The 13,792-nt window shown below is 40.3% G+C and overlaps 1 protein-coding gene across 1 annotated transcript in view; it reads right to left on the bottom strand.

Moving 5' to 3' along the window:
• Positions 1 to 13,792, bottom strand: part of LOC149445618 (mucin-5B-like) — a 124,644-nt gene that overhangs the window by 94,394 nt on the left and 16,458 nt on the right. The window contains exon 5 of the mRNA XM_089653504.1: positions 5,013 to 5,107. Within this exon, the coding sequence (XP_089509630.1) occupies positions 5,013 to 5,107 (95 nt within the window). The remainder of the gene's footprint in view (positions 1 to 5,012; positions 5,108 to 13,792) is intronic.

The following is a 13,792-nucleotide window of genomic DNA, read 5'->3' as shown; positions in this document are numbered from 1 at the left end:
CTAAAAGCAAAGGAAAGTGGTTATCGTATGTACACAGATACATATGAATTGCCTCTAGATCGCACAGCTATTCCGTGGCACAACTTCTGATGTTCAATTCACGATGGAAGATATCACATGAGTCATTATAGAAAACACTATGGGGGATTTACTAAACCTGGAGAAAGTAAAATCTGGTGCAGATCTGCATAATAACCAACAAGCTTCCAGGTTTTATTGTCAAAGCTTAATTGAACAAGCTGAAGTTAGAACCTGATTGGTTTCTATTCAAAGCTGCACCAGATTCTGAGTGCTTCAATTTTAGCAAATCTCCCCCTATATTTTGCTGGAGCCTGAAATATCCAAAGGTAGCAAGAAATTGTTAAAGATAAGCTTAGCTTCATCCAAAAGGGTAAGTTCCAATTTAAGAGAGGGGGGGAGCAGATACCTGCTCTCACTTCCACTCAGATCGCCTTGGCGATCCGAGCAGAAGTTCTCAACCTCCTTCCTTCCCACAGTCTTCTGGGACACATTACAGGTCCAAGAAGACTGTGGGACCATTCACAAAGTACAACTCAGCTCACACATGCGCAGTGGGCAGCAGGCTGTGAAGCTGAAAGCAGCATAGCCATGCTGGGAACCCAAGGGCTAGTGAAGAACTAGCCCAGGTGAGACTAGATCCCTGGACAAATAAGTGTCATTTTATTAAAAGTCAGCAGCAACAGGATTTGTAATTGCTGATATTTATTTTTTTTTCCAGAATGAAGATTTACTTTAAGGAAACCATACAATATATTAAGTATAATGATGTCTGGATTAGGAGAAACTGAAGTTCTTCTATTTTAATTGCTTAAATGTCTACCACCAGTATAACAAATGTTCTGTGCAGGAACAAATCAAGATGAATGTGACAAACTGCTACTAGCTACTAACTGTTGTGTAGCTATAGGACAATTGAAATCATTAACCACACTGAGATCTATGGGAATAATGGTGTTGATTTACTAAAGGCAAACAGGCTGTTCACTTTGCAATGGAAGTTATACTCTGCATGGGACCGTGATGTTTCACTTTGAAATGAATACCCAATCACATACAAAGAATACAAAAAAACAGCATAGTTGCTTGTACATGATTGGATGATGGAAATCAGTAGAGCTCCAGCTCATTCACTAAGCTCTGAAGCAAACTCTCTTGCAAAGTGCAACTTCCCTTGCAAAGTGGATATCCTATTTGCTTTTGGTAAATGAACCCCAATGTGTCCAAACTAAGAATGTATTTGATTTCTTTTTGTTATGTCTCATTTTCAGTTAGAACCCCTCCAATGGTTATAAACTCTCAATTTCCCTGTTTGCACACATGAAGATTGGTCTTGAGTGCAGAGGATCCCAATAGTGGAGAGGTATGTTAACAAGTGGTTAAAGAGCAATTGTAATGTTGTCCATGATGCTGCAGGAGTCCACCCTGAAACTTTGGTGTAGGATGGTGTTGGAGCTTACACACATGGATGACATCACAGCCCTTCCACTATGACAGCCTTTGTGCCTGGCAAAGGAGCTCAAGAAACCCTGTCGCATGGGAGAGGTCACATTATCCCCCGTACCAGAAAGACCTGCTTAATTATAGGAAAAGAGAGGGTGCTCCAACAGAGTAGGAAGGTGGTAACAAAGCATGGATTGGGGAATATACCTTGTTTGGGAGTTGGGCTATTAGGAAGCTTTGCCCCAGATGGCTGTGTCTTTTTAAAGCTAATCTCTCCCCACCATATAATTGATAAGAAAAAAAAAACCCACCTAGTATCCCTTTTACTCACCTGAATCTGCAGTCATGTAATATTTAGCATCTGAAGCTTCTCTCTTCTTCTGTAGTCAGGGGGCCGGGTCCTTCTTTGGGTGTCCACATCAATGCCTGCATGACATAGACACTTCCATCTGGCTGTCCAGCGATGAGGTTCTCTCAGGAGCCAGAAGACAAATCTTAATGGGGACATCAGTGTGAGGGGATGATCTGGTACTTTCCAGCGCAGGCACATCCACAGCGCTGTATTAATATTCCCCGGCACCCAGCAACAACATCATGGCAAATTGGCCAAGGATAAATAATACTTATGGGGAAAAAGGCAATTAGAGGAACAGATGCAGTACAAGGGGGTGGGAGCAAAAGAAAAGAAAAAATAATTTGAGTGACGACATTTTTAATTGAGCTCTGTTGTACTCAATAAGGAGGTGTTACCAGATTAATAGGTTTGTATTTACATTGCTGTGGTGCACTAATGCATTCTAAGATGCACTACATTAACCCACCAAAAAAGGTGCATGCACTATTTTTGGTAACGCAGTTCACCACAACGCATGGTAGAGTCTTGTTATGTGTTGAGTTGCACTGGGGTGCCATTAAGAACTAATGGCACTGCAGCACATCAAAGTACATAATGCACGTGTTATTGCAGAGCAGTAGAATAAATGCAGCCTTAAGGTTTACACATAATACAGTCATATTAAAGTGAAAGTAAACTTCACTAACATTACTTCTTTTTAGCAAGTTATGCCGTAATGTACAGGTGGGTTATGCCATCTTGTACTATTATGTACAGCATATTAGCAATGGCACACTTACCTGTCAATACATGGGTTGATAAGGTTGGATATTTACATGACATTTATGATCAGCAAGCTTCTTTAGGCTAGGTTCACACCTATGCAGTTTGCATTCGATCCGTTTCTGCAGTGCGTTTTGTGTTTTTGCACATGCGTTTTTTGCTGCATTTTTTATCCTTTTTGCTTTTTTTTTTCTTGTTGCTAGGCAGGTTTAAAATGCAAAACGCATAAAAAACGTGGCAAAAATGCAGCAAAAACGCATTACATGCTTTTCTGCAGCATTTCTATTAACGTTTATAGAACCAAAAACTAATTTTTTTCATTTAACCACTTCCCGCCCGGCCTATAGTAAAATGAAGGCCGGGCGGGCCTCTCATCGATCCGGGAGGGCGACATATGACTTCTTTCCAGTATCACGCCTTGCGCATGCCCACAGGGCCCTACCTCGGACACAATGTAAACAATGCCATCCATTTTATACAAGTGTGACTAGCTGTGAATGGTCACAGTGACATGCACAGGCTGGGCCATCACAGCCCATCTGTGTCATGTGATTAGTTGTGTCATTGTGTAAAATAAAAAAATATTGATCACTTCCCCAAAGTAGTACAATGTTACTATGGTAACATTTTATTACTTTGGTCATAGTGTAATAAAAAAAGAAAAAATGTAATAAAAAATAAAAAAATAATTAAAAAACAGAAACTAATTATCACCAGTCAGTGTCCCTGATCGCCGCCACACCAGTCATATGATGATGCTGTACTGCACTGGTGACAGTATGTAAAAACATTTTGTGAAAATAATTTTTTTAATTTCTTCATTTTCCAAAAATTATGACAAAAAAATTACAACTTCAAAAAAACTCTCCATGCCTCTTATGAAATACGTTGGACAGTCTACTTTGCAAAAAGGGGTCATTTGGGGGATATCTGTACTGTTCTGACATTTTTGGGCCTCAATAAATTAGATTGGCTGTCAGTACTTCAGGATTGATCAATTTTCAGATCTATACCATAGTTTGTGAACTCTATAACTTTCCTACAGACTAAATAATAAATACTGATTTGGGTTATTTTAATCAAAGAAATGTAGCAGAATACATCTTGACCTAAATTTATGAAGAACAATTATTTGCTAACTTTTTTGGACATTTTTTTGTTAATTTAGCAAAAAATAAAAAACCCAGGTGTGATTAAATACCACCAAAAGAAAGCTCTAGTTGTGCGAACAAAATTATAAAAGTGTACTTTGGGTACAGTGTTGCATGACTGCGCAATTGTCATTCAAAGTGTGAGAGCGCTGAAACCTGAAAATTGGTCTGGGCAGGAGGGGGTAAAAGTGTCCGGTATTGAAGTGTTTAAAAAAGTGCCTGACCCTTTCCAAAAATGGAACAGGTGAAAATGCAGAGATGTTAACATGTCCCATAGGAAATCATGTTAAATGGACTGTAGTGCGTTTCTGCAAAACGCAAAATGCTGGAGAAAACACTTGGGTTGGAGTGATAGGGATTGATTTGCTAAAAGTAAACTGCTGACTTTGCAAGGGAAATTTTATTGTACAAGGGAACTTACCCCAGAGCATAGTGAATGTGGTAAAGTTTAACTTTGCAAAAAAATACCCAATCACGTGCAAAGAAAATGAAAAAAAAAATCCAAAATACATAATTTCTGATTGCACATGATTGGATGATGGTAGTCAGAAAAGCTTTACCACATCACTAAGCCCTGGAGATAATTCCCTTGGAAAGTGTAACTTATCTTGTAAAGTCTATTTAACTTTAGTAAGTCAGCCCCATTGACTCCTAAAAGCATTGAAGCCAGGGCACCAGAATAATAGGTAGACAAAGAAAGTAGTATTTTTAGAAGGTCAGCAATAGAAGCCTCTATATTTAGGTTTATTTTAAAGGATAAGTTTACCTTTCAACAAAAAATAAATGCACATTTTTTTGCAGGTATAAAAATGTGCATTCATTATTTTTTGTTGTAGGAGCCTGTAAAGCATAGGACCAGCAATCAGCAGATCGCTGGTGCCATGCAGGTCTCCTGCTTACCTGTCAGTATATCTGCCTGCTCATACCTCGTACGAACAAGCTGATACTGACAGGGAGAATCAAGGAACTACCACGGCGTTCACAGAGCCAAGGTAGTTAATTGAGAATTACAAGCTGACAGTCGCAAAGGTGATGCAGCCAGGTGAGCGGAGCCCCTCACAGACGCGTTTTTTTTATTATGACAGCTAGTGGGAGGAGAAGATCCCTCACTAGCTATCAAAATGGGGTTGGGAGGGGGTTGGTCATTTTATAACGTTACATATTACACCCTGAATATGGGTATAACTTGTAACATGGTATGAAAGGTAAAATTATTCTTTAAATCATTGGTATCTCATTCAATATTTGTGCATCAATTACATTGCATAAGGCACACTTTTTACCTTCTGATATGCTTGTGGGTCCACTATACCATGACACGGGCTGAAATCCCCATTTGAATCAGAAATTAATTTACACCAAACCTTTGCATATTCATCTACATGGAGAAATAATATCCACATTATAGAAATTTTTACAGAGGATATATTTACACTTACAAAACAAGAATTAAACATTAATAAAGACCAGGACTTTACTGACACTTTGTTTACATGTAAAAATCAGTATTTTTTTTATAGAAAATTACTTAAAACTACCCCAAACATTATATTTTTTTTAAAGCAGAGGCCCTAAAGAATAACATGGTGGGTGTTGCAATTTTTTACACACACAGTATTTGCGGAGCAGTTTTTCGAACAAAATTTTTATTTGAAACATAAATGTAATGAATTTTAATGCAGAGAACAGCACAATAATATAATACCCAATTGTTCAGTAAAATATAAAAGATGATCTTATGCCAAGTAAATAGATACCACTTTAGATTTACATGGGAGGCCTGGTGCTAGAATTATTGCTGTCAATCTGACGTTCATGGTGATACCTGACATATGTGGTGCGATCAGTGTTTACATATTGACGCAGGACCGATGCATGCATTTGCCTTTGCATGAGAGCAAGAGGAGACGGGGGCACTTTAGATTTTTTTTTTCATTTTTACACTGCACCTTTTTTTTATCAACTTTATTGCTATTACAAGGGATGAACAACATGCCATGTGATAGCATGGGCAGTGGACCCCAGATCTCTTCTCTGACATTAAAAGCTTCGGATCGCACCAAGATCAGTATGATCCTATGACTCTTTTTTCAAATCAGTAGTGGTTTGTTTACAACCGATAAAACCAGAAGTGATTATATACTTGTTGCTTCTAGTTTCCTAGGCCATAGAGATGATCGGAGATGTTTCGGTCCCCAACCAGCTCTATGGCCAGCCAGCGAATCTCTGGCTGCAGGCCCTGGTTTCCCTGGGGGGATGGGAGAGCCCAGAAAGGCCGCCCACCATTTGTAAAAGCAATCTAGTGTAGCACTCCCTAATACCACAAAATAAATAAATATATACTTGTAATTTGTGATAAACACACACCATAAACAAACAATTTTTTTATAAACAATTGCAGTGACCATGATCTGAATAAACCAAAAACATTTTATAAAATAAAAAATGTGGTTATTATTTTGCTCTAAAAAATAGCCCCATCAATCAATAAGTGATCCAATAATAGTGACGTAGTGACTTATAAATCATCAAATGGTGACTTTCCGTGATCCTCCAACCAGTAAAATTGTGCGCTCACCTCCTTCTATGCCTAAAAAATAGGCTACACACGCTTGTGGTTCACACAACCTGGAACCTGCCAGAATAGTTGTAGTATACCATGGATGTATGGTCCTTCCTGTGGATAACACGGCTAGCCCCTTGTTAGCTGAATATCCCTGCAGGGATTAATCCCTCCTTGATCTGTTAGAGATCACCTGCTTTTCTCCTCCTTATTCGTTCTTCAGCAATAAAGAGAGATAGGAGACATAGTGCTTTATCCTTAAAACAATGTGTTTTATTCCAAAACCAATCTAAATTGCACTCACATTTAAAATAAGATAAAATCGCTAGATAACAATAAATCCTCTGTCAGCCGATGAGGCATGTACTTGCTGTCTGCCGTCTGATCTCTTCTGGTGCCGAGTGACGTTGTAGCCCCACCCCTACGCGTTACGCCATAGGTCACGTGGCTTCATCAGGAGGTTGTGAACGCTATTGTTTGTTTATGGTGTGTGTTTATCACAAATTACAAGTATATATTTATTTATTTTGTGGTATTAGGGAGCGCTACATTTTTAAATGTATTATTAAGATTGCACAGTTTGAGTTATGTGTTAAATGTTGGCGATCCATAGAAACACTTTATTGAGTATATATTTTGGCTCGCAAGTCACACATATTTTTACACAAAAGCAATCTAGTACCTCTTTAGCTGCTAGGATTGATTTTACAAAGAAGTTCTCCACTGGCTCTAAAAAACAATACTGGGATGATGCCTGCAGCTGCAGGCATCATCCCAGTAAAACCAATGAAACTCCTGTGAAGTATGGGTACATCACTGAGCTTCAAGTAGTTAAAACATAATTTCAGCCAAAACATTTAATTCTTTCTAGAGCAGGAAATGATGAAAGTCGTTGTCAGGTTTTAATTTTTTTTTTTGCTCTGTTGGGGAGATTTACCTTCGTTTCCAGTCAGGACATTTCTCCAACGTGGACACAGACAAAACAAAAACACCTTTTTTAGTAGCGTAAGGAAGAGTTGATAAGGATAGCTTATGGTTATGGTAAGGCAGCCTCGAAAATCTCTCAAAAATCCTTCCTTTACAGATGTGCAGAAGTGCTGTATACCCTCTTGTTATTGCAGAAGGAATATAGATGTCATTGCTTTCAGTTCAAATTAAAATAGGGGGGTTATTTGAGAACACAGCTAGCCAATGGGCAGAACAGAGTAATTTGTATGTCTCTGCTTACTACAGTTGCAAGAAAAAGTATGTGAACCCCTTGGGATTATGTGGAGTTTTGCATGAATTGGGCATAAAATGTGCTCTGAACGTCATCTAAGTCACAACAATAGAAGAACACAGTCTGCTGAACATAATACTACACAAACATGGTTTAATTGCACATAACATGTAAACATTCACAGTGCAGGGAGGAAAAAGTATGTGAGCCCCTAGCTTAATGACTTCTCCCAGAGCTAATTGGAGCCAGGATCGAGCCAACCTTGACTCCAATCAGTGTGATGATATTGGATGTGTTGCTGACAGCTGTCCTGCCCTTAAAAAACACACACCTGTTTTGGGTTTACTGGTTTCAAGAAGCACTGTCTGATGTGAACCATGCCTCGCAGAAAAGAACTCTCAGAAGACCTACGATCAAGAATTGTTGACTTGCATGAAGCTGGAAAGGGTTAAAAAAGTATCTCCAAAAGCCTTGATGTTCATGTGTCCATGGTAAGACAGACTGTCTACAAATGGAGAAAGTTTAGCATTGTTGCTACTCTCCCTAGGCGTGGTCGTCCTGTAAAAATGACTACAAGAGCACAGCGCAGAATGCTGCATGAGGTAAAGAAGAATCCCAGAGTGTCAGCTAAAGACCTACAGAAATCTCTGGCACATGCTAACATTTTTGTTGACACATCTACAATAAGGAAAACATTAAACAAGAATGGAGTACCCACTGTAAAACATGGCGGAGGAAGCATCATGGTTTGGGGCTGCTTTGCTGCCTCAGGGCCTGGACGGATTGTTGTCATTGATGGGAAAATGAATTCCAGAGTTTATCAAGACATTTTTCAGGAAAACGTACGACCATCTGTCCGCCAACTGAAGCTCTGCAGAGGATGGGTGATGCAACAGGACAATGACCCAAAGCATACAAGTAATTCAACAAAACAATGGCTGCAACAGCACAGAATACGCCTTCTGGAGTGGCCCAGTCAGAGTCCTGACCTCAACCCGATTGAAATGCTGTGGCTTGAACTTAAGAGAGCGATTCACACCAGACATCTCAAGAATATTGCTACACTGAAACAGTTTTGTGAAGAGGAGTGGTCCAAAATTACTCCAGATCGTTGTGCAGGTCTGATCTGCAACTGCAGGAAACGTTTGGTTGAGGTTATTGCTGCCAAAGGAGGGTCAACCAGTTATTAGGTCCAAAGGTTCACATACTTTTTCCTCCCTGCACTGTGCATGTTTACATGTTATGTGCAATTAAACCATGGCAAAATCTAATGTTTGTGTAGTATTATGTTCAGCAGACTGTTCTTCTATTGTTGTGACTTAGATGATGTTCAGAACACATTTTATGCCCAATTCATGCAAAACTCCACGTAATCCCAAGGGGTTCACATACTTTTTCTTGCAACTGTATTCTGAAATGAAAAACACACCTCACACTTTTTTTGGATTTGTGCTAGAAATACATGTAACCTTACACACATAAGGTGACATTATAATACATCAAGACCAGATACTCTTCAGACTACTGGTCACCCCAGTGGAGAGAGGGTAAACGCAATGGGACTCTAATTGTACCATATAGTGACAATAAAATTATGTAAAATAATTACAGTTTATTTCCAAAAAAATTCAGAAATATATTTCACACAAGTAAAATGTGACCATCAGTTAATGTACACTTAGAGATTAGAATAAATAACATCTTTAGCACATGGCTATCAATAAATGCTGATAAATGCATCTTGTAATATATTCACTTCTTCAAGATCCACTCCCAGACATACAGTCATGGCCAAGAATATTGTCACCCCTGCATTTCTGCCAGATAATGTACCACTTCAACCAGAAAATTGTTGCAATTACAAATGTTTAGGCATTCTCATGTTTATTTCTTTTGTTTGTATTGGTATGACACAAAAAAGTGGAGAAACAAAAAGCCAAATCTGACACTTTCCACGCAAAACTCTAAAAATGGACAGGACAAAATTATTGGCACCTTTTCAAAATTGTAACAAATAATAATTGCATTCCAAGTTTTTGATGCGCCTGTAATTTGTAATTAAACTCACCTGTATTAATTAACAGGTGCTGACAATATAGAAATCACACCAGCAACCAATTAAAATGGTCTCTGTGTGTCACATGGAGCATGGAGAGGAGAAAGATCAACAAAGAATTGTCTGAGGATTTAAGAACAAAAATTGTGGCAAAGCATGGACAATCTCAAAGTTACAAGTTTATCTCCAGCGATCTCAATGTTCCTGTGTCCACTGTGCGCAACATTGTCAAGACGTTTACAGCCCATGACACTGTAGCTCATCTCCCTCGATGTGGATGAAAGAGAAAAACTGATCAAAGATTTCACTGGGTTTAGTAACACTTTATTGTGCAACAAAGGGAAGATGTCTCTATTAAACCATCTGACAAGGAAGGGGGGGGGGGGTATCATTCTTATGGATACACCCCACTATACCTGAATGTGTGAAATAATACTGAGGATAGTAGAATGCTAGAAAGCAATAAATTACATTTTTTGAGTTGGTAGAACAATTATTCCTGCAAGGGACAATTTCTAAGGATCTAAGAGAATATCTTAAAATGATGGAACCAATAACACCATTATTCTATGCATTACCTAAGACACATAAAAATGCCATAGATTCACCAGGGAGACCAATTGTCACTGAAATGTACTGCCTTACTCAAAATTCCCTGTTGTTATATTCATTTTAAACTCCATGTCTAGGGTTTGCTCTCATATTTAAAAGATACACTTCATCTACTGATGATCTTTGATGGAGTGTAAAAAATGCCTGAAACTATTCTAGTGTCCCTAGATGTGGGCATTATATTTAAGTATTCCACATAAAGGGGACTTGTAACCGTACGCTTGTTCCTAAATGAACATGGGGTTGAACAACATGAATGCAATACATTCATTATACATCTCCTTGAGTTTATTCTGGCGCACAATGTATTTGTATTTAATGACTCCCACTACCTCCAGGCGCAGGGTGTGGCGATGGAGACTACATGTGCCCCATTGTACGTGAAACTGTACCTGGGGGGAGTGAGAGCTGTGGATTTTTCTTTCTTGGAGGAATGCTTTAGTGTTGTCACATCAGGTCTTTATTGTTGGATGTGATGTTTTCATATAGGGGAAGGGGGCTGCAACCTCAGTTCCATCAGTCTACTCATAATGTAGGGGCTTTTTCTGTTTAGCAGTTCTCCTTTGTTGGATGGGAGTGAGGGGCAGTGGTTTTAGTATACTTAGTTAGATCATTACTTGAGTAAGCTTTAATACATTTGTTAATTTTTTGCTTTTTTTGACTCTCCTATACTGTGGTAATGGACTTTTTTGTATTCCCTTTTTTAAATGGGTAAAGAATTAATCCATTTTTTGAGGAATATTATTACTCAGATCTCTCTGCTTACCTTTTATTTTTATTATTCAAGGTTAGGCTGGTGGTGTTTTCTCCCCTCTCCAACTTGCAGTATGACCAGTATAACTATACAATCTTGCATTTTGATGTTGTTTTGTCTCCCTTTTTGGCAGGGTTGCAAACCATCAGTAAATTTACTGTTTATAAAAATTAGTGATGTTTACAGCTGCCAGTAAGTGTCCTATCTGAACCCCTTGACAGCTTGATGCAGCACCCGCAGCCACTTATCCAGGCAGAGATTGGCGCCAGTTGGGATTATTTTTAAATAAAAGCAGTCTGGAGCTGGCGGCAGAAGGAGCAGGCAGCCACATTTGCCGCTCCTGCTCCTCTAATTCTGGCTGTGAAGTGATCTCAACTGTGCTCCGCCTGCCGCCTCTCTGCATAGATAGGTAGTTGGAACCTGGTGCTTGTCTGGTAGCAACAGCTCCTGAAGCCTGAGCCCATGTCCCCACACGCCCTACAGCTACACTACAATCTACTCCTGAGTAACCTATCCTACTACTCTGCAGCTACAGTTCTCTAACAGGTACTGTCAATGAGGGGGATTTGGGGATGGAAATACAGCACTGTACTAGGGGAGGGGGGCACACTTGTACTGTCTGTAGTGCACCGTTGAACCCTGCACTCTGTATGCAGCGCACCCCTAAACCCTGCACTCTGTATGCAGAGCAGCCTTAAACCCTGCACACTGTATACTGAACACCCCTGAAACCTGCAATCTGTATGTAGCACACACTTGAACCCTGCACTCTGTATGTAGCACACACTTGAACTCTGCACTCTGTATGTAGCACACACTTGAACCCTGCACTCTGTATATAGCACACATTTGAACCATGCACTTTGTATGTAGCACACACTTGAACCCTGCACTCTGTATGTAGCAAACACTTGAACCCTGCACTCTGTATGTAGCAAACACTTGAACCCTGCACACTGTATGTAGCACACACTTGAACCCTGCACTTTGTATGTAGGACAAACTTGAACCCTGCATTCTGCACTTAACGCAGACTCCTGGTATTTATTGCCCTTTTAAGACACTCCCACTGTCAGTGCAGGAGGTGATACTGCTGCCTCCTGAATATGTCTTTTTTCTTGCTGAATGGGAATTTTGCATTGAGATACTGTGTCACAACCGCAAGCCATGCATTTGGCTTGCGGCTGCTGTGCAGGCATATGGAGCTCAATGGGCGAGTTCATCAGGCACTGCTGCCTGTAAAACTTGACATGTTGAGTGAAAACTGATGCACTATGTAGCCAAGCATCGAGGCCGTAGCAATGTGTACTCACCCAAGCAGCTACTATGTCCATTTAGAGGTAGGTGGTCAGGGAGCGGTTCTGTTTGAGCATCCTCTTTTAGGCCACTCCCACTATTAGAAGCAATATGTTCACGCCCATTTCTCTCTTTGGCATGAATAACAGAACTTGGTTTTCAACTGTATCTGTCAGGAGTCTGTAGCTGAGATGACCATATATATATAGCTACACACAGAAACTAGGACCAGACCATATACATATATATATATATATTTAACCACTTGCCCTCCAGAGGATTTACCCCCCTTCCTGACCAGGCCGTTTTTTGCATTATGGCGCTGCGTTACTTTACCTGACAATTGTGCGGTCATGCAACGCTGCACCCAAATTAATTTTATGTCCTTTTTTTCCCATGAATAGAGATTTCTTTCAGTGGTATTCTGACACTGGAGGGAACTGACTTGGTGTCACTGACATCCACAGTGTCACCAGTACAGTGATCAGTGCTAATAAAAAGCACTGACACTGTACTAATGACACTGGGCAGGAAGGGTTTAACATCTGGGGCTATCAAAGGGTTACCTGTGTGCTGTTTTACAATGTGCTGTGTGTGTGTGCTTCACTGTAAGCACACTGATATGCAAGGCTCTGCTATGCAAAACCATGCATAGCAGTGTACAGGAGCTCACAGGGGAGAGAACTGTTTTGTTTACTTGCATGTCTGTGCTAAAAAAAATCCCAATACGTGTAAATTAATTAAATTTATAGCGTTTAAAAATGGCGGTATATATACTGGGATTTTTATATTTATTTTTACTAGTAATGGCAGCAATCAGTGACTTATAGCGGGACTGTGGGACTTCGGGACTGTGGCGGGCATTGTGACACTGCGGGGAACTGACTTGGTGTCAATGACATCCTAATAAAAAGCACTGACACTGTAATAATGACACTGGGCAGGAAGGGGTTAACATGTGGGGTGATCAAAGGGTTAACTGTGTGCTGTATGTGTTTTACTGTGGGGTTGTGTGTTTGTACTTCACTGTAAGAGCACTGCTTTGCATTGCTGTGCTATGCACAGCCATGAAAAGCAGTGTACAGGAGCTGACAGGGGAGATAACTGTTTTGTTTACTAACAGTTCTCTCCCCCATCGGAGATGCTCGGCAATCACCAGGCACCGGTGAGTAATCACCGGCCGGGATACAGTGATTGACAGCCACGGCAGCGAATGGCGGCGCGGGTAGGGCACCCCTGCCCTGTACCCGGAAATGCAAAATCATGTATATATACAGGATTTTGCATATCCGTGCCGACCCAGAAACTCCACTGTTCTCCACTGCCAGGGTCTGGAAGTTGACTAGGCACCCCGCCGCCGAGGTCTAGAGGCTGACTGAGTATTCCACTGCTGGGGTCTGGAAACTGACTGGGTTTCCTACTGATCAGATCCCTAAGGAGGCGCAACACCGAAAGCTTACAAATCTTTACTGCAGAAATGCTGGGATCCTGAGAGCAACTTGAAGACTTAATACCTTGGTCCAAAGAGTCTGGCAGCAACACAGCAAACAGGCTACAAGGCAG

This window comes from Staurois parvus, unplaced genomic scaffold (genome assembly GCF_062004578.1).
Source record: "Staurois parvus isolate SC_StPar_1 unplaced genomic scaffold, SC_StPar_1.0 ptg000715l, whole genome shotgun sequence".
Taxonomy (NCBI): Eukaryota; Metazoa; Chordata; class Amphibia; order Anura; family Ranidae; genus Staurois; species Staurois parvus.
This window is presented reverse-complemented; position numbering and strand designations above follow the sequence as displayed.